At 41.3% G+C, this 20082-nt stretch overlaps 1 protein-coding gene across 2 annotated transcripts in view; it reads right to left on the minus strand.

Annotated features, from left to right (window-relative positions):
• Positions 1–1637: 1637 nt before the first annotated feature.
• WASHC5 (WASH complex subunit 5) overlaps positions 1638–20082 on the minus strand; it is a 29728-nt gene continuing 11283 nt past the window's right edge. Inside the window, exons 9-29 of one of the 2 annotated variants that reach the window (XM_061373508.1) lie at positions 19571–19742; positions 18620–18747; positions 17433–17562; positions 16324–16436; positions 14929–15095; positions 14236–14311; positions 13452–13562; positions 13143–13283; positions 12394–12474; positions 9285–9386; positions 8496–8675; positions 7457–7581; positions 6680–6842; positions 5977–6079; positions 5792–5871; positions 5075–5178; positions 4507–4636; positions 4295–4391; positions 3489–3642; positions 3120–3207; positions 1638–2059 (exon numbers count right to left, since the gene is read on the minus strand). In XM_061373508.1, coding sequence (XP_061229492.1) covers positions 2003–2059; positions 3120–3207; positions 3489–3642; positions 4295–4391; positions 4507–4636; positions 5075–5178; positions 5792–5871; positions 5977–6079; positions 6680–6842; positions 7457–7581; positions 8496–8675; positions 9285–9386; positions 12394–12474; positions 13143–13283; positions 13452–13562; positions 14236–14311; positions 14929–15095; positions 16324–16436; positions 17433–17562; positions 18620–18747; positions 19571–19742 — 2502 coding nt within the window. In that variant the 3' untranslated portion in view covers positions 1638–2002. The remainder of the gene's footprint in view (positions 2060–3119; positions 3208–3488; positions 3643–4294; positions 4392–4506; positions 4637–5074; positions 5179–5791; positions 5872–5976; positions 6080–6679; positions 6843–7456; positions 7582–8495; positions 8676–9284; positions 9387–12393; positions 12475–13142; positions 13284–13451; positions 13563–14235; positions 14312–14928; positions 15096–16323; positions 16437–17432; positions 17563–18619; positions 18748–19570; positions 19743–20082) is intronic. The other variant, XM_061373509.1, reaches the window with a different exon arrangement.

Consider the following 20082-nt stretch of genomic DNA (forward strand, 5'->3'; position numbering starts at 1 on the left):
ACATGGGGTTATAGAAGCATATAGAATTGAATGCACAGGTATCCCCTCCCTCTACCTGCTGTCTGTGGGCTTCATAGACTCACAGAATGGCTTGGGTTGGAAGGGATCTCAAAGATCATCTGGTTCCAACCTCCCTGCCACAGGCAGGGACACCTTGCACTGGACCAGGTTAGCGTGATCTAGAACCTGCCTTAAACCCTACTTAATTCTGGCAGTACCATTGGTGAGGGTTTGGCTTCACAGGTTCTTCCAGGATGCAGGAGTGGATTCTCTTGGTGCAGGACAAGAAGGGGAAGCTTGCAGCGGGTTAGGGTCTATAGTCAAGCAGTGGCTTGAGCACGAAGGCTTCATCTATGGTGGGAAACACACCAGGACCACAGGCACCTCCTGGGTGTGGTGTGGAAGGGAAGGGGATTGGCACGGAGCAGGGCCCATTTCCAGCACGGGTGGATCAGGCTGCTCTGGTTTAGGTGTGAGCTGGGCCAGGCGGTTCCTATGTCACAGGATGGGTCCTGACATGTTTCATGGGGTTTGGAGTGAATACTGAGGTCCTGGACATGTCCATGTGGGGCTTCCTGAGCACCGTGCTGAGCCCAGCAACAACTGCTTCACGCACTGTTTGTGTGGGACGCACGGCACAGACATAGCCCTCACCTGTATTTCAACATACTGAAAAACCTGCTGCTAAGCTCCACCTTCCTTATGATGGGATGCATTTGCTGCCTCTGTTTTCCATGTTTGACAAATCATGCCCTGTGACCTGTTCATGAGCTCTCGTGGTCCTTGCTTGATCCAGATGCTGCGGGTACCCTGCTAGCTGCAAGATTACAAAGTCTCCTTGATGTACTGCTTTCCTTCTTACATTCATTAATCTTGTTCTATTTATTCTTGTGGCAATGAGTGATTTCTATGAATTAGGGCTGCTCCTGCAGCAGCAGCCAGCAGAGCCCAAACCTGTCATTTACTATACTGGCTCCACTGTAGCAGGGATGGAAGGTGGGGGCCAGATCCCTGCATCAGCTGTACTGGAGGGGAGCACGGTCCCTGCTCATTTCCAGGGGGAAGGTTGGGGTACTTGTGTAGGTGAAGACAACACATCTTCACTGCAGCCAGAGGGTTACACAGACAGGACCGGTGTCCTTGCTCTGCCCCTTCTTTGCTCTTCCTTTCTTCAACAACGAGTGATTTGCCATCTATCCCCTCCAGCCTGTCTTAGCACCATGAACACCTCTTCACAAGAAACCCTTCCCTTCAGCTCTTGCATTTGCTTCCTCCTTTCCAGTCCGGTAACCACCATGCTGTCCCAATGACAAAATAACATCCCACTGGCCTTCTCACAGCAGCCCCGAGCAAGACTACACCAGGTGTAAAGCGTTCCATACCAAGAGTTTCCTTAACACTCACCCCAACATTAGTTATGTTACAGTTGCACTACAAGAAATATGTGTGCTTTTCAGTAGCGTAACAGGATGTTTCAGCCATGGATATTTAGTTAGTTCTTTCTGAAGAACTAACTCTACAGAGGAAAATCAATGTTGTGTAGTGCAGAGGCAGGCCCCAAACCTCTTTTCACTGTATGCACATTCTCCTTAATTGCTCCTTAAACAGGAAAATTGACACTTGGGAATCATCAGTCATGGCAAATTATCCAACACCTTTATTTCCAATTTCATTGTTCCTTTGCGATACAAAAGTCAAACTTCCACAGATAGCTCTTCAGAACAAAACCTACATGATTTATACACAAACAGTTCCATACAGCATTTATAATGCACAGTACAAAATGTACACTGTGTGGATGAGATACAAACGTATCTCACGTAAGGATTTAAACAAGTGTTAGTTACATAGAGCAGGGCTGATGGTTACGGTCCATAGGGACAGTTGCAGGAACTGCCTTAAAGCACAGGAAAGATACAGTTCTGAAAAGCTGCTCTTGTCTCATCCCCCGTCCCTAACTCGTTGCTCAGGTTTGGGGGAAAGACTTGGTCCTTCTCCATATTCATAGAACAGTTCTGAATTCATCAAAAATGAAGCTAGGCACGTGGGCTTCAACAACCTGGAGTAAACAGGAAGGCATGGTTAGGTGTTTTCTTCATTATCCATTGTACGCTTGAGCCACCCATTAACAAGTACATCTGATCTATGAACCAAGCACTGGTTCTGACCTGAATCATCGAGGTACAGCCTATAGCCAATGGGATTATTCATATGGGGCATTAAAAACAAGTCATAGCAGTAGGCTGCCCAGGGAAGTGTTCACAATCACCATCTCTGGAAGTGTTCACAAATGGTGTGGGTGAGGCCCTCAGTGTCATGGTTTAGTGGTGGTCTTGGCAGTGCTGGGGTAAAGGTTGGACTTGGCGATCTTAAAGGTCTTTTCCAACCTGGTTGATTCTGTGACCTTCAAATGCAGTCAAGTTGCACTGAACCCTAAAATAAAGTCTCTCTACAAGACCAGACTTTCAGAACTTCCCTTGCACGTGAAATAAAGAAGGTGCCTGGGAAGCCACTGGCAGGAAGGGAAGGGGATCAAGGACTGGAGATGATGTTTCACCAAAATTAAGCTTCTATTTAGCTTTTTTCCCCTACATTTATGATAGTGCTGTTTATTAGTACTTAATTCTGCAACATCTCTGAACTTCTGTTTTATTTCTTCCTTTCCCAAAAGCCCCCAGCAATGTACAGGCTCTCTGAGGACTGAATGGAACAGCCCCAAATGTGCACAAAATAGAAATCCTTTCTATATTTTGTATCGCCTCTAGAAAAGTTTTTCCATGATGATATAATATAGGAATAGTTAAACAAAGTACACAAGTAACACAATTGTAGCTCATAGAAGGTAAAAGAATTTGTTATGAGCCATTCCTATCAGGCAACAGATTTTTCACCTCTATTTCCTTTTGGCAGTCTTTTACAGAACACCTGAAAAGGGTCAGTACTGCTTGGGCAAAGTCAGCAAGTTCATTCTTTTGGGTATGTGCTTACAGATGATGCAGGTTCCAGAGTAGATACGTGTGATCAAACTGCTAGTACATAAGCACAGCATAAATCAAGATCTAGCTCTCCTGAACAGGTCTCCTGCTCACTGCGACATACAGGAGACATGGGTTTCTTACCTTCCTTGGTAGCTTTGTGTAGCGAATGTAATCCTCCAGGAACATGAGGGCACCCACTACATCAGCAGGCATCTCTGGTATCTTCTGGCTAAAATTCAACCACCATGAAGAGCAAATACTTACTAGCTGATCAGTTGTTTGGATAAAATTACATGCAAATGCCAGCCTTCAAACAACACCATCTCCACTAGGTACCACGTGATTCCATTACAGAAAGAAACAGTATTTTAATCTTGTACTTAGTCAAATATATTGTTGTTGTTATGTCAAATATACTCTGCTAGAAAAACATACTAAAAAGGCAGTGATAATACTACTGAAGTCCTCTTCACAGAGGTGATCCTTAGGGAAAGAGTAAAACATGGATACCTTGTGCACTGCTCCATTGTTGAACGAATAAACTGACCAATGAGAGCCAGAAATTGTTCTGTGTATCTTGAGTGAAACTGTTTCAACAGGGTAAGGAGTCCCAGAACTAGAGGCAGCCAGTCAATCTGGTCAGCCGGCCGCTTGCACACCACTCCTGCATCCAAACCCCGCCCCAAAACAGCACGTTTATAAAACAGAACATATTCTTTACAGCAGAGGCTAAATTAGTTAATATTCTCCCCTGAGTTGTTTTTTTTGCTGTACCTCCCCTTCTGCTTGCCCACACAGAAAACTAGAAAACTAATGTAACAACTGCATTTCTTCCATAGCAAATGGCTTAATTACATTAACTAAGGCATAGGATGGGATGAAAAAGTCAGGAGTTTGGAGTCCACTTTCTACTCGATTGTATTTGGCTACAACATTATAACAAATCTGCCTGGACATAGAAACATTCAATGGTTTGGGTTGGAAAGGGCCAGAAAATCATCCAGTTCCAACCCCCCTGACATGGACAAGGACACCTCATGCTAGACCATGTCACCCAAAGCTCTGTCCAACCTGGCCTTGAACACCGTCAGGGATGGGGCACTTACTACTTCTTTGGGCAACCCATTCCAGTGCCTCACCACCCTCACAGTAAAGAACTTAGTCCTTAGATCTAACCTGAACTTCCTCTGTTTTAGTTTGAACCCATTACCCCTTACCCTATCGCTAGAATTTCTATGCAGATAATTTTACTATCTTCTCTACAGATGGTTTCACAGCAGTTTTCACTAGATTTAGACAAACAATTTATACAATACCTAAATTTCTGTTGTACTGAAGTTTCGGGAACTGGGAAATTAGAAAGAGGAAGTTGACAGTGGGAAAATACGGCAGACGTTTTGTTGTTATGTAGATCTGAGGGGAAAAGACAAAAGAGGAACACAGTTCTTTCAGGTATGTGGTTTTTTTTCTCAGTTAATAATAAAAGAGAAAAAGCAAACTGTACTGAGCACTGGAATGTAAGCCTGACCTTATTTAATGGATTGTGAATGCCAGCTGCTTCCAGATAGGCTGTGATTTCATACAAAAGAGTGTTGTCTTCTTTAGGATAAGGTAGTGATGGGTTCTGATAATGTGCTTCAATGTCAGCCAGTATCGCTCTAAAAGGAAAGCCAATTGATTATATTAAATACTTATTTAAATTATCACCCATAAACCCTACACAATGCCACATGTCCTAGTAATGTAAAAGCCTCGAGGACAAAACTTGTACATGGTTATAAGTAGGAGTAAAGCACCTTTTTTGGAGCATCTTTTTTACAAACATCAGATTTGTTTCAAGATCAGCATCACACATCCTCACTGTTCATTCTTCTCACCCAAATCTGACCTCAAATCCAGGTAGAATCAAACAGATTACTTGCAAAGTTACTTATCTTTACTGGTTTTGTTGGGTTCAAATTCAAATACTCATCAACAAAAACATGAATGCATTCAGACTCCACATTTTGCCATAATTTAGATTTTAAAGATTGCTGAGTTGATAACAATTACACCACAGTGATACATGCAGCTCTTCAGCACATTTGGCTTCTTACTTATTGAGATTCTCCAAAGCAGCAGCCAAATGCTTGGAGTCAAATCTGCAGGAATAGTTTAATTCATTGGTAATCTGGCGTCTCAAAATCTGCATCTGACCAACCTGTTGAATCAAACAAACAGAAAAAGGCTGAGGTGTTAGACTGAATGCAATGAAGGAAGAGTGAAGTCAAACTAAGGAAAAGCTTAGTAACAGTTTCCAGTTAAATAGATTACACAAAGTACTCTCTGCAGTTAACAGGTTTTGTAGGGCTGCCCAAAGCAGGGACATACATAGTGGCAAGAGTGACTTCCCTAGTCTGGTCACAGGGCCAGCAGTCAGAGCTGACAGGCTCCAGTTGCAGAGTGTGGTCAAAGGAGAAGAGTAGTCACAGTGCTCAAGATTTACACAGAGTTCATGGGAGCAAATAGAGACAGTGTGAAAGCACTAAAAAGGTAACAGGTACAAAACCCCGGTTACTTGCTTGTTTTCCACTGGTAAGTGAAAATGCTTGTACTCTTTTCCCCATCTCTCCTTAGACCTTAGGGTCAGCAATGGCAGGGATAAAAACCATCAGAGAGGCTTGTTGCAGTCAACCTTTCCCTTCTTTCCCTTACCTTTCCTCTTCTCTTCAGTAACACATACAAACATTCACAGTGCTCTGAAAAAGCTAGTCACAAAATATCATTACAGAGAGATGGTAAGAGACATGTTAATGGGATCAGGTAAAACCTACCTTCATTATGGAGTCTAAATATGCCGTCCAGATCTTCTGAGTTTTTGCAATTGCTGTGGAATAAACCTTGTTTGAATTTGCTGAGAAAAGAAGAAAGGGTGAGGAATTAAAAAGAACGATGAGAGAAATAAACGCAAGTGTACAAATACAATGGCTTTCTTCTGTCTTAACCAGCAAGCACTTACCTATAATTCCTTTGAGAGGACTGACAGCATTCATAAGTGCTTTTAGTGTATCCTGAACTGTCCTGTCACGCAATATATTTCTTTGAAACATACTGAGGAAATTCTAAATAAAAGAAAGACAGAAGTAAAATCCTCACACAGGTACAGTACCTCCATGGACAAAGAGTTGAGGAATTCCACAGTTAGACTCTGTGATTTTCTGAATTATGCTAATCACTGTTTGGACAATTCATGGATCCCCTTCGTCAATATGTTCACATAAAGGCATTAGGGGAAAAATCATTACATAGAATTGACACCCTATTTAGATCATATAAATATTTATATAAATATTTATATCACCCAAATGATCTAATTCTTTTTTTGATATCTAGACAGAAAAACAGAAGTTGTGCATACTTAAAAGTTGATCTCAGGTCAAAGTGTACACCTCCAAAAGGCATTCCTTGCAATCCAGTGCTTGACGTAACACACAACCTGGTGTTTCACAGCAGCATTTATTCAAGAGTACTGACTTCCATGATTACATCTGAAACTGAATTCTTACCTTCAAGTATACTCTTACCTTCATGCTTGAATACACATTTTTAAAATGAATTTGATTTCAACTTAGAATCTCAAAAATGAACAATTTTTAATTTCCCTAGAAGCTATTCAACAACAAAAGCATCATGACCTTGAGAAATGGAAGTTCAGAAATTACCTGCAGCTCCTTTACAATCATGAAACACAGCAGCCTGTCCAAGCCATTGAGACCAAAGGTACCTAAAGTATCTTGGATCTCAGAGAAAAGACGACTACTGGTTACTTCCTGATGAGTTTTGGTATCATACCAAGTATTCATTTGGTCAATGTAACACGTGATTCTGAGGGAAAAATAAGCAAACAACTACTTCAGAATAATATCCTGCAGATAGTTCCTGTGCTACTCTGAATAATGTGTTATTCAGACAGAGATTAGAAAGACTCTTTTCAGGTTAGATATAAGGAAAAAGCTCTTTACTGTGAGGGTGGTGAGGCACTGGCACAGCTTGCCCAAAGAAGTGGTGAATCCCTGTCAGTGTTCAAGGCCAGGTTGGACGGAGCCTTGGGTAACAGAGTCTAGGGTGAGGTGTCCCTGCCTATGGCAGGTGGGCTGGAACTTGATGATCTTAAGATCCTTTCCAACCTGAACCATTCTATGATTCTATGACTCTAAGCATCTCAGGTGAAGTTTACTCCTCTCTCCACAGGGATTCTGTCACCCCTGTTTTCTTTCTCCTCTATTCATGTAACACACTGTTTGCCTTCTTGGGCCAAAATCACAACTTTTCTAGACTAATATTTGGTTTTATTGGGCAGATTTGGCTTTAGGTAAAAGTGGTGATATGATAGCTAAGGAAAAACTATTTGTTTCATATTTTCTTGTTTGTATATGGTGGAATTGGAGCAAGCCAATGCATGGTGCTGTAATACAAGCTCGTGGACACACAGTACTTACTTTGGGTCTGTGATCCTCAGGATTTCTCTACAAAGCCGACCAATAAATGTTACAGATTCATCCACAGGTGTGAATTTTGGTATTGGAATATGAGTAGACTGGTATATGCTTTGCCAGTCTTGAATCTGAAAAACAAGTTTTAATTTGCAGTGTTACCACTGCATGGTTTTTAATTTGCTTAGAAACATTATTCCTTTTGTTTACACTGTAAAACAGTATCTCAAATTATAGACAGCAAAACACTCTAAAAAACAAATAAATCAAAAGGAATGAGCCTAATGACAAAGAGCAAGCAGAAAGTAAGTGTGGAGTTTGATAGAACTACCTACATGCCTGGTGAGAACTGCATCTCTTCCCTTCTGCAGTAAGACCAGCCAATGTTTTGCTAGCCAAATTTAAGATCTGCCAGTGCACCACTTTTGAAGTAGAGCCAGTAACTACTGCAGTCTCTCTCACCTACATTCTCATGGCTAACAACAGATTCAGAGATGACTACCGTGATTCAGTAATTATTTTTTACTCCTTTTTACAAGGAGTCACATGGAAAAGATGAGGGGTAATGGGCACAAGTTACTCCTGGGATGATTCTGACTCGACACAAGAGGAACATTTTTCACAGCATGAGCAACCAGCCATTGGAATACTTGGATTTACCAACACTGGTTAGGATTCAGCTGGGCAGGGTGCTGGGACACCCAGTCTAGGTCATGCTTTGCCTAGAAAGGTTGGACCAGATGATCCCCGAGGTTCCTTCCAACCTGGTGTTCAATGATTCCATGATATTATTCACTGGCAAGAGATACTAAAATATCCTGTTTAGGGTACTTTGTTCTTCTTATGTATGACTAATGCAGTGGAGATGCTGAAATCATTCAGGAAAAAGCTGGGGGCAGATGTTTTACACAGTAGTTAGCACATTTAGTTGAAGTCACAACAGTATAAACTGTGCACAATTAGGTATATACGCTCCGTCAGTCACAAACTTTAACATCCAAATATAAAGACATTTATCAGCTTTTTACTTGTTTTTGACTAGCACCTTTGTTCTTAAGAAGTTATTGCACTCCTGTTCCACATTGTAGTTAATAATACGAGACACTTCCTCTTGCCAAATTTTCAAACCATATATGTTGACATAATCCTGGATATATTCAAATGAGCGATGGAATCCGTCCATTGTAGCTGCCATTTCTTTCAGCTTGGGCATCAGTTCACTTGGCTACAGATGGGAAAAACACCGAAAAAGATAAAACTGTGAACAGGCAGAATACAAAACGTAAACAGCTTCTAAATGCCTTTACACAGCCACCTCTGGAGGATTTCACTATGCTCCAGCCAGAACTGAAAAGCACTCAGAAATCTGTCAAAGGTTGTTTGGTATCTGAAATAATTCTTAGTATTTTTCCTTCCTGCTTTTAATGTTTATTTTAGGCTTCAGTGGTACTATTGATTCATCTATGAGACTCAAGGATTTGGACAGGATCAAAGCAAGGACTCGCACTCCTTATTCTACCATTGCCTTTCTGCATTTACCTGGCTTATATATATCACGTTTTATCACCAGTTGTTACAAAGAAAGATCTGTGAACTCAGAACTGATAGGACATTTTGCAATGGAAAAAAATAAGTGTTTTGAATCCTGTCTATTCTTAGCAGTTTAAAACCTCATTTTAACATCAAATAAGTCATTACAAGTAACCTTTAAAAAGTTCAAAAGTTGCAGGTTTTTTTCAAGTATGAATTATTGTCTAGAAACTAGTAGAATAGAAGAGGTCCCACCAAACCCAAGATACATAAAATAAAAAAATCAAATCACACTTTTACCCACCTTGGCTCTGGGATTAAAGATAAGTCCCCTGTGAAGAGCTAGGGCTACCCGTTTTACCAGCTCCTTCCTTATTCCATCCTCTAGTAACTGTTTTGGGTCCACCTAAGTTGAAGAAACATTTTTTTCTTAAAGTCAGAAAGGTAGAAAAACACATGCAAAGGGTTTAGTTTGTATGGAGATACTAAGTGCTTATGGTGAACTGGAAAGCACTGCAAAAAGAAGTACTTTTCCACCAGCACTTGTCCAATGAATAAATCACAGTATCACAGTAGGTTAGAGATTGGAAGGGACCTCAAAAGATCATCTAGTCCAATCCCCCTGCCGGAGCAGGAACACCTAGATAAGGTTACACAGGAACGTGTCCAGGCGGGTCTTGAATGTCTCCAAAGAAGGAGAATCCACAACCTCCCTGGGCAGCCTGTTCCAGTGTTCCGTCACCCTCACTGAGAAGAAGTTTCTTCTCAGGTTTAAGTGGAACCTCTTGTGCTCCAATTTGTATCCATTACCCCTTGTCCTTTCATTGTTTGCCACTGAGAAGAGCCTGGCTCCATCCTCGTGACACTCCCCCTTTATATATTTATATACACTAATAAGGTCACCCCTCAATCTCCTCTTCTCCAAACTGTAGAGACCCAGCTCCCTCAGTCTTTCCTCATAAGGGAGATGCTCCACTCCCTTAATCATCTTAGTTGCCCTGCGCTGGACTCTCTCCAGCAGGTCCCTGTCCTTTTTAAACTGAGGGCCCCAGAACTGGACACAATATTCCAGATGAGGTCTCACCAGGGCAGAGTAGAGGGGAAGGAGGACCTCTCTCGACCTACTAACCACCCCCCTTCTAATACACCCCAGGATGCCATTGGCCTTCTTGGCCACAAGGGCACAGTGTCGGCTCATGGTCACCCTGTCGTCCACCAGGACCCCCAGGTCCCTCTCCCCTACACTGCTCTCTAACAGGTCGTTCCCCAGCCTATACTGGAACCTGGGGTTGTTCCTGCCCAGATGCAGGACTCTACACTTTCCCTTGTTATATTTCATCAAGTTATTCCCCGCCCAGCTCTCCAGCCTGTCCAGGTCCCTCTGGATGGCAGCACAGCCTTCTGGCGTGTCGGCCACCCCTCCCAGCTTAGTGTCATCAGCAAACTTGCTGATAGTACACTCAATTCCCTCATCTAAATCGTTGATGAATATATTAAATAATACTGGTCCCAGTACCGACCCTTGAGGCACTCCACTAGATACAGGCCTCCAACTAGACTCCGCCCCATAGACTACAACTCTCTGGCTTCTCTCCTTCAGCCAGTTCACAGTCCACCTCACTACCCGATCATCCAGACCACACTTCCTCAATTTAGCCGCAAGGATGCTGTGGGAGACCGTGTCAAACGCTTTGCTGAAGTCGAGGTAGACCACATCCACCGCTCTACCATCATCCATCCACCGCGTTATTTCCTCATAAAAGGCTAAAAGATTGGTCAAGCACGACTTCCCCTTGGTGAAGCCATGTTGAATGCCCCTCATAACCCTCTTATCCTTGATATGCCTTAAGATGGCACCAAGGATAAGGTGTTCCATCACTTTCCCAGGAACGGAGGTGAGGCTAACCGGTCTATAGTTACCCGGGTCCTCCTTCTTGCCCTTTTTGAAGACAGGAGTGACATTTGCTTTCCTCCAGTCCTCAGGCACCTCTCCCGTTTCCCAAGACTTGGTAAAGATGATGGAGAGCGGTCTAGCAATGACCTCAGCCAGTTCCCTCAGCACCCGCGGGTGCATCCCATCTGGACCCATGGATTTATGGATATCCAGATTGCTCAACTGGTCTTTAACCCATTCCTCATCGACTAAGGCAGACCGCTCCGTTGACCTATCTTCATCCGGGGTCTCAGCGGTACAGGGCTCTTCAGGATTGCCTCCAGCAGAGTAGACAGAGACAAAGAAGTCATTCAGTAACTCTGCCATCTCTGTATCTTCTGTCACCAGGGCACCCGTCCCGTTCATCAGCGGGCCTACATTGCCTCTGGTGTTAGTTTTATCCGCCATGTATTTGAGAAATCTCTTTCTGCTGTCCTTGATCCCTCTCGCCAGCTTTAATTCCAAGGAGGCCTTAGCCATCCTAGCAGCTTTCCTACATCCTCTAGCAGCAGCCTTATATTCTTCCCAAGTGGCCAGCCCTTCTTTCCATGACCTGTAAACTCTCCTCTTCCACTTGAGCATACCGAGCAATTCCCTATTTAACCACGCAGGTCTCCTGACCCTCTTCCTCGACTTCCTACGTGTCGGGATGCTCCGATCTTGAGCTCGGAAAAAGCAGTCCTTGAACGTCAACCAACTATCTTGGGCCCCTTTCCCTTCAAGCAGCCTAGCCCACTGGATTTCCCCTAGCAATCGCTTGAAGAGGCCAAAGTTTGCCCTGCTAAAGTCCAGGGTTGCGATTCTACTTGCTATTCTACTGACCCTACCACACAAGATCCTGAATTCCACCATCTCGTGGTCGCTGCAACCAAGGCAGCCCTCAACCTTCACTCCTTCAACCAGACCCTCCTTGTTAGTGAGGATGAGATCCAGCAGCGCACCTCTCCTGGTTGGCTCATCCACCATTTGCATGAGGAAGTTATCATCCATACAAATATTTAAATGCTTCTAATGGACAGTAAATTTTGAAGTTGAGCAGCAAATGTTTGTAGTTCCCATATTCGCCCTTGGCTCATAATCCACTGGGAATGCTGTACAATTATAAGAACCCAGTATGCATTAAGAAGTGTGTATTTTTTCAAGAATCCTTGCTCATGCTCCTGAAAGAGGTATCTTAATGTAGGAAGAGCAGTCTTTGCCAATGGAAGAAACAGATCTTCAGAAAAGCCTTCCAGAAGGGAAAAAACCCCAAAAATCATCCATTAAAGCTGATGGATCTATTTACAATGAGGACTGTGGGTTCTTAACTACATTAATATGGTTCTTACCCAGATGCCAAGTTTGGCATCACTGAAAATTCATATACAAACTGACTTTTTCTTGTCTTTTTAGCTTCCCTCGAGGTCTTAATGTACTGAAATATCTGTGCTAAAGTGGTAACTGCCACCAAATGACTTTTTCCTACTTAATGGAACATTACCTTGATGATACCAACTAAAGTAGTTTTCATCATGAGGATACCTTCAGTGAAGATGGAAATGGCATGGGTTAGCTTGGCAACCTTTAAGAGAAATAGAAAACACAAGTTATTGAAGTGAAGCAATAGATTCAAATATTTACTCTAAAAAGATGAAAGTTCTTTTCCAGTGATAGCTTCCTATTTTAGATTAAATTTGCACTCATATAGTTTCAATTTTACATCTTGTTCTATACTTCGTTATAGTGTAATTGACAGCACAGCAAAAAATGCACAGCCAAAATGCTGATGAGCAATACAGCTTTAACTGATCAAATCAATGTGCCTCCATCCTGTCTTCACATTTGAAGGCAGCAAAGAGCTTAACCCTGCTGGCTAATTCAGTCTTAGCCCTTCTGGAACAAGCATTCCAGAAGCAGAGGGCTTCATTTCAGACTTGGGCTTTTAGGTTTCTCTCTCTTGCAAATAAGTCCCAACATCTTTATGCTTATTTATAATTGTATTTGGTTTTCTTTCCTTTTTCTGCAAGATCAACATTTTAAACTTTCACAAATAAAAGAGCAAAAGTGACTCATATGTCCTCATGATACCTGAGGTATACTTACAGTAACACTAATCATTTTTAATTCTTAGTCAATAAATCCAAGTTCACTCCTGGACTATAAGTCTGCGGAGCTGTACCTATTTAAACTTACACTGAAGCTGGCCACCTATAAGGTATGCTTTATTGAAATTCCCTGTTTCAACTGCACCTCGTATCGTGGTCCAAGCTGAGCATAATCTCGCAGCTTGTCCTTATCCAGGCGAGTAGGCACTTCAATAATATCGTGAGTCTGAAGCTTTATAATTTTGAGAAGAGATGTAAACATGCTTTCTGGAATTATCTGGAGAACCTTTGAAAATGAAAGAAGAAACAGAGTCAGCACATTCTCTTTAAAAAAAAAATAATTAAAAACCATAGAATGCTTTGGGTTGGAAGGGACCCTAAAGATCACCCAGTAACCTTCAATTAAGAAAAAGTAATTAGAGAACAAGAGAATTCTGCCTCTTCCAACACGTACCTTTCTTACATAGGAAACCAACTCGCCAGAATAATACTGTGATACACTGAGAAGATCAGGGCTGTTTGCTTGATTGATGCGGAGAAGTGGCAAGTCAAGAGCAGAAGCAAGCTAGAAATAAAGGTAACATTTTAATTGCATGTGTCTGTTTTTCTAATGTAAATTACATGCTTGAATTCTCTTGCTCAGGCTCTTAACTGACAGCTAAAAGCACTGGATTCTTCCTACAGAGCAATGTTATATCAGATTTGCCAATACATAAAAAAAACCAAAACCAGAAGAAAAAAAGTAAAAGTCAAGAGGTCCAATGGTCTATAAGGCTAAATTCTTATTATTATTTTGTTGTTGTAATTTTACACCTTCCCTCATGCTGTTTCCCATTCTTTTTTCTACAGAAAACATTTCCAGATCTTCATCATGACAGACAAAGGGCATAGCCAATGCAACTTCTGTAATTCCTTCAGCCTCCTCTGATACATATGCAGAGGATCGCATCCAATGTCCCCAGCAAATAACTGTAATAGGTAGAAGCTGGATGATGAGACTTACTTGTCCAACAACAGCAATATAACTGGTTGCATTAAAAAAACATGTGTAACTTGGTTTAAGTTTCTTTAAAACTAACCCTGAGTTAATTTAATACAGTCTAAAAAATATGGATGTAGACAATGTTGCCAAAAGGACGATTTGACTCTTTTATGACTTCACAGACTTAAGGTCTATTTAACAAATGCTTTGGTTGACCTGCAGTGTTCAAATAACATTAACTGTTGTTCACACTTACCTTTAGGAAAGTGGCTCTGAGTTTAGTTACCATAGATGGACTGACTCTTATGCTTTCCTGCATAATAGATGTAAAGCTGGGGTAGGAAACAAACAAAACAAATCAGTTTCTTCCCTTGAAACTCTTATTTTCAGCTGTTAAAACGTATGTCATCAGCATCAGTGTAATCTAGAAATGGCACAGAAGAACACTGAAGAACTTCACTAGTGGGGGATTTTGGTCTTTAGAGATACTGATTAGAAAAACCTATATGATAAAGGAGTAGGTGGGGCAAAATGGAAGGGCATCTGGAAGCATTAATAGCCAAGCAGCTCAGCGTAATCACACCACGGAAAAGGTATTCTCTAGCATTTTACTTTCCTTGTTCATTTTTGGTTGAAAGGGGAATTCTAGCATTTTGGAGAACACTTGACTAAAAGCTGGAGATAGAAGCTTAGAAAATCATTATAGTTAAAACAGGACAAACAGTAAAAAGTTACAGTATCACTTAACCTGCAGCTAACATGCCAAAGATGGCTGTTGGCATGTTCTCACTCAACTTAATGAGAGTTATACTCAACAACTCATAGAACAAGGCTTCAAGACCATTAATAAACTGGACAGTTTATAGTATTAATACTATTTATACAGGTTATTTCCCACAAGTTTCACAAATGATGACTAACTTGGAGGAAGAAGCTCCTGCTAAAATACCTGTCAATCAATTGCCAAGCATATGAAAGATCACCAACAATCTGCATGGTGATCAAGACCTCTTCTTTAATGTTGATAGTTCGGATCATCTGATGGAGAAACTTGCGGGTGTCAGCCAGAAACTGGCAAACCTGCAGGTTAGCTTCCAGCTGGTGAAACTCTTGGACCTGTATTTAAAAAACAAACCCCATCTTTAAGGGCAGCAATACAAATACAATCAGTAAACTGACATGTTTCTTCATGACATTATTACAGTAAGACACTTAACAAATCCTGGCCTACTTTAGAGTGTGTTGAATAAGAAACGTCGCAAAGCTACTCGAGGAGATGTACTGTGTAACACCATCTTGAGTATTCTTTTATACCCTGGAAGTAGAAGATCTGCACACAAAACAAATATGGGTCCTGGTGGACGACAGGGTGACCATGAGCCGACACTGTGCCCTTGTGGCCAAGAAGGCAAATGGCATCCTGGCATGTATTAGAAGGGGGGTGGTTAGTAGGTGGAGAGAGGTCCTCCTTCCCCTCTACTCTGCCCTGGTGAGACCTCATCTGGAATATTGTGTCCAGTTCTGGGCCCCTCAGTTTAAAAAGGACAGGGACCTGCTGGAGAGAGTCCAGCGCAGGGCAACTAAGATGATTAAGGGAGTGGAGCATCTCCCTTATGAGGAAAGACTGAGGGAGCTGGGTCTCTATAGTTTGGAGAAGAGGAGATTGAGGGGTGACCTTATTAGTGTATATAAATATATAAAGGGGGAGTGTCACGAGGATGGAGCCAGGCTCTTCTCAGTGGCAAACAACGAAAGGACAAGGGGTAATGGGTACAAATTGGAGCACAAGAGGTTCCACTTAAACCTGAGAAGAAACTTCTTCTCAGTGAGGGTGACGGAACACTGGAACAGGCTGCCCAGGGAGGTTGTGGAATCTCCTTCTTTGGAGACATTCAAAACCCGCCTGGACATGTTCCTGTGTAACCTTATCTAGGTGTTCCTGCTCCGGCAGGGGGATTGGACTAGATGATCTTTTGAGGTCCCTTCCAATCTCTAACATACTGTGATACTGTGATATTTTTAATTTGCCTTTCAAATTACCCTCTCTGGCTTCAAACGGATTTCTTTTCAGAATTTCTAACAAAATGAGTAATGCTGCCGAATGTTTAATAGTGAACTCATCTCTTTGAAAAACCCTCCTAGGCTGCAGCTCCAGGTGGCATGATTGTCATGATATCTCTTATTTTACAATCACAAGGTCTATAAGCAAGTGCTGCAAAGATCTAAACTTACACAACTGTTAAACTGCAGATCTGTAACTCAACTACTGACAGTCAGTGCACGGGTACCAAATGCTATTTTTCAAAAGGCTGAGGTCATTTATGTCAAAATTCCTTTGCCATACCTCCTCCAATGCCTGTATTAGCTGCACAGTTTTTCTGCCTGCTGCAGTTGAATCATCGTAGTTTAGAGACATTATTTGCTTGGAAATTTCTCTGAACCACGCCTGAAGATTTTCTGTGTGAGAACAAATAAAACTGAATCAAATCTCTGCATGTGTGATAAACCACAAAGACTCAAAGGTTATTTTAAAAGTTTTCACCTTACTTTTACATTTCTGGTCTTTCAACATCCAGATTTGTAAAGCGGTAAATGCTCAGGGAAGTTTCACATACAACGTTAAAAAGAAACAGCTACCAACACAAATGTGCATTATAAAACCTATACAGAGATACAGCCCTTTCAATCCCGAATTTGTGCTTTACGAACTGTATTATAATGTTCATTGCCTTGGCAGGTGTAATTTCTATGTTTAGCTACAAGTTTGCTAACATCAAAAAGGTAAAGGGAAGTACTCCAGTAAGGTAATTCTGGTTTTATGTGGCAGCAAGTGAGAAAATTGCCTGTATTCCAAGTTCTGTTGTTTGGGATCGATCGCAAACATTGCCCTAATGCAAGTATTCCTGGTCAAATAAGAGTTATGTACAATTCTCATTCTTACACCAGGTCAAGGAAAAGAAAAAAAAGTTTCAAAAAACAAAGCAAGAAATTTGGAAAGAAATACAGATTCAACACTTCTAAGTCACTGGAAAATACCGCTCAGTGAAGTCAAGAAGTAAAAGAATGAGAGGAGAGATCAAACCATCCCTGTATTTAATGGATATGATCTTCACAATCCTTTGTACATAGAACACAGTAACGTGAACTCCATTAAACGCAGGAAAGGGAACTGGCATTTCATAGTCTTAGATAGTATATCTAAAAAAAATTAATAAAAACATTTTTAAAAATAGGGCCATCTAAAGATTAGGTACCTAAATAGGGCGTACATATTGAACGTATGCAGAAAACCTAATCAAGATGACATGCAAGACTCTTCTGGGGCAGCTGAGGAACATGAATTCTTTTTCTTATTATTAGTGTCATGTATTTTCTTTTGGTATCAGCTTAGAAATAAACAAGGTTATCCCCCAAACCCCCCCACCCCCGCCCAGTTTAGTTTTAAACAGTTACCATTTTTCTCCACTCTAGTAAGAGGTTTAACTCCTGAGAAGACATCAGCAAGCTCAGTCATCCTTTCAGATCCCTCTTTTTTATAGTTCTCCCATTTTGTTTGTTTTTCTGACAGCATCTGCTTGAACATCTATTGCAAAAGGAAGCATTTGGTTTGCAGAACTGGACAGCAGTCATACTACAATACACAAAATATAAGTTCTGAGAACAAGTGGAACAGACTTATGACAATTACTACGTAACTTCCAAGATCTTGCCAGAATATTAAATACCAAAGTAAAACTATGAAGAAATGCAGCTGGTGTGACAGACATCCTGTCAGTGATGCCAGCTCTGCTTTACCATGAGGATGGTGAGATACTGGCACAGATTGCCCAGAGAAACTGTGGCTGCCCCATCCCTGGCAGTGTTCACGGCCAGGTTGGATAGGGCTTGGAGCAACCTGGTCCAGTGAAAGGTGTCTCTGCCTATGGCAGGGGAGTTGGAAGTGAATGATCTTTAAGCTCCCTTCCAACCCAAACCTTTCTATGATTCTATGATGACATACAGTGATAGAAATTATCTGAATTTTAAAAAACAGTATGATGCAGGTACTGTTGATTTTTAGACACAAAAATACCCATTAATGTTTTTAGCTTAGAGATCCTAGAAAACTTAGGTCTAAGGCTGACTTATACTTCACACAGTCATCTCAGCCTATGCACAGAAACGTGAACTTAAGCACACTCTTAATTCTACCAGGTTAGCACCAGAGTATCAATGTGGAATCTTTTAGAAATGGCAGAACTTCATACAGAGATCTAAGAGTTTTCTTAGCAGCATATCCTTAACATACAGAGGCGTCTGTCTGTTTTCAGGCTTCTGCCTGAAAAAGAGAGGTGTGACAGGATAAAACTTCTGCAGAGTCCTCTACAGATTTTATTATGTCTGTTACCAGGATGTTCATACAGAATTCTGCTTAAACATAAACATGTTGGGCAAGAATGAAAACTGCCAATTACTGAGGAGACTGCAAAAGTCACTTCCAAGCAACAGTCATTTGTAATCTTCTATAGAAAACTCACAACATAAAGAATTATTATTGTGATTTGCAAGTGTCTGCTTGGTAAATGTACAAGTACTATTGCAGTCTTCAGCTCTGTTCTGCCATCCAGGGGAAAACACTGATGAAGGCAGCAGCACATTACCTCTTTCAAAATGAATTCAAACTGAGCCGTATCCAGAAGAAGCTGGAAAAGGATCCTGGGATTGTACCTTGAGTCTGTCAGAATTTGATCCTTTATCTGGCGGAGACGTTTGTTATTTGGATCACAAGCTGAAAATGGAAAGACAGCATTTCTCCACTGTTATGGAATTTGGCACAACTTTTCAGTCTTTGTAAATAGACTCTTTTTACCAAAACTTGAAAGCATTTTGCTCTGATATGTTAAGTCCCTACTTGTTCTTCATTTACATGACCTTTCCTTGTATGACCCTTCCTTAGAAGAGGAAAGAATTAAGATTTCTGTGGTGCTTCAGCCTTCTTTAAAGTCTTCTTCAGGCTTCTGCAAACTAAATGTGAATTTGTTCCACCTGACACATGGAGTGTAATAGAAGCCCTCTCATATACCAAGAAGCCTCAAAGACAGCACAGGCATTCAACCAACAATGTCTAAATAGGTAAGTTTACAAACCCAAACTCATCTGAGAGACATTATTCTGTTTCAGTTGACTTTCAGTTCAACAGAATAAAACTCTTGGTTTTAAACTATTAATTATTAAGACATTAAGAAATTGGCTACTGCTTTCCTTCTGGTGCTACGTAAAACTTTCAGAATGATGCTTTAAGTGATAAGGTAGAGGAATATCTGATAAAGTTTCCATATTTTTCCTGTGGAGTATTATTCGACAGGATCATGACTTTTTATACCTGTGTCTGGCTCACAAGAATTCAGGCAATGAATGTGTGCTGGTTCAGCCAAAGGTGTTAGACGACGGTAAGCAAAGCAAAGGAACAGCTCAATAATTTCCTGAAAACATTAGATGAAACCCTGTTGACTTCTATGGCAGCACACAGCGAACTTCCCTTGGGATCAGCATGAAGCACCTCTAGAGCAGGATTGACAGATCTGTAATGAAAGGTGTGCATGAAGCTTTACCTGTATCTGCAGTGTGAAGCATAAGCCAGCGGATGGTGACATTGCAGTCCCGGAGGCAGTTCAGCAGCTTGGGAATATTGTCCAGCACCAGCTCTTCTCTTAGACAGCCCTCTTTAAGAAACTGCTGTACCTGGGTGTGCACTCGCTCAGTGACTGCAGCATATCTGTTTGCCTTCAAATATACAAGGCTTGCATTAATATAATCCTTGCGTTAATTGTGCAATGCGACTGTGGCTTCCCAGAGAACTTAAAAGGGCACACAGATCCAGAAAGTGCTATGAAAATTATCATTACTACTAGTAGTAATAGGATGCAAGCTAAATTTTAAAACAAAGAGCCTAGGCAAGAAGCATGTTTCAAAAAAGCAACTTGTAAACTTCCTGCATTCCCTTACATACTCTCTAGAAATTATTCCTAAAAAATGATACTAGTATTTTATTGCCTAATCAGGAAGAACAACAACAACAATCTGTTCCAGAATGGAAATACCTGTTACGAATTAAATGTCAGTT

The sequence above is a fragment of the Neopsephotus bourkii genome, unplaced genomic scaffold (assembly GCF_033783945.1).
Source record: "Neopsephotus bourkii isolate Nb327-2 ecotype Australia unplaced genomic scaffold, CSIRO-AGI_Nbou_v1 NB_1630, whole genome shotgun sequence".
Taxonomy (NCBI): domain Eukaryota; kingdom Metazoa; phylum Chordata; class Aves; order Psittaciformes; family Psittacidae; genus Neopsephotus; species Neopsephotus bourkii.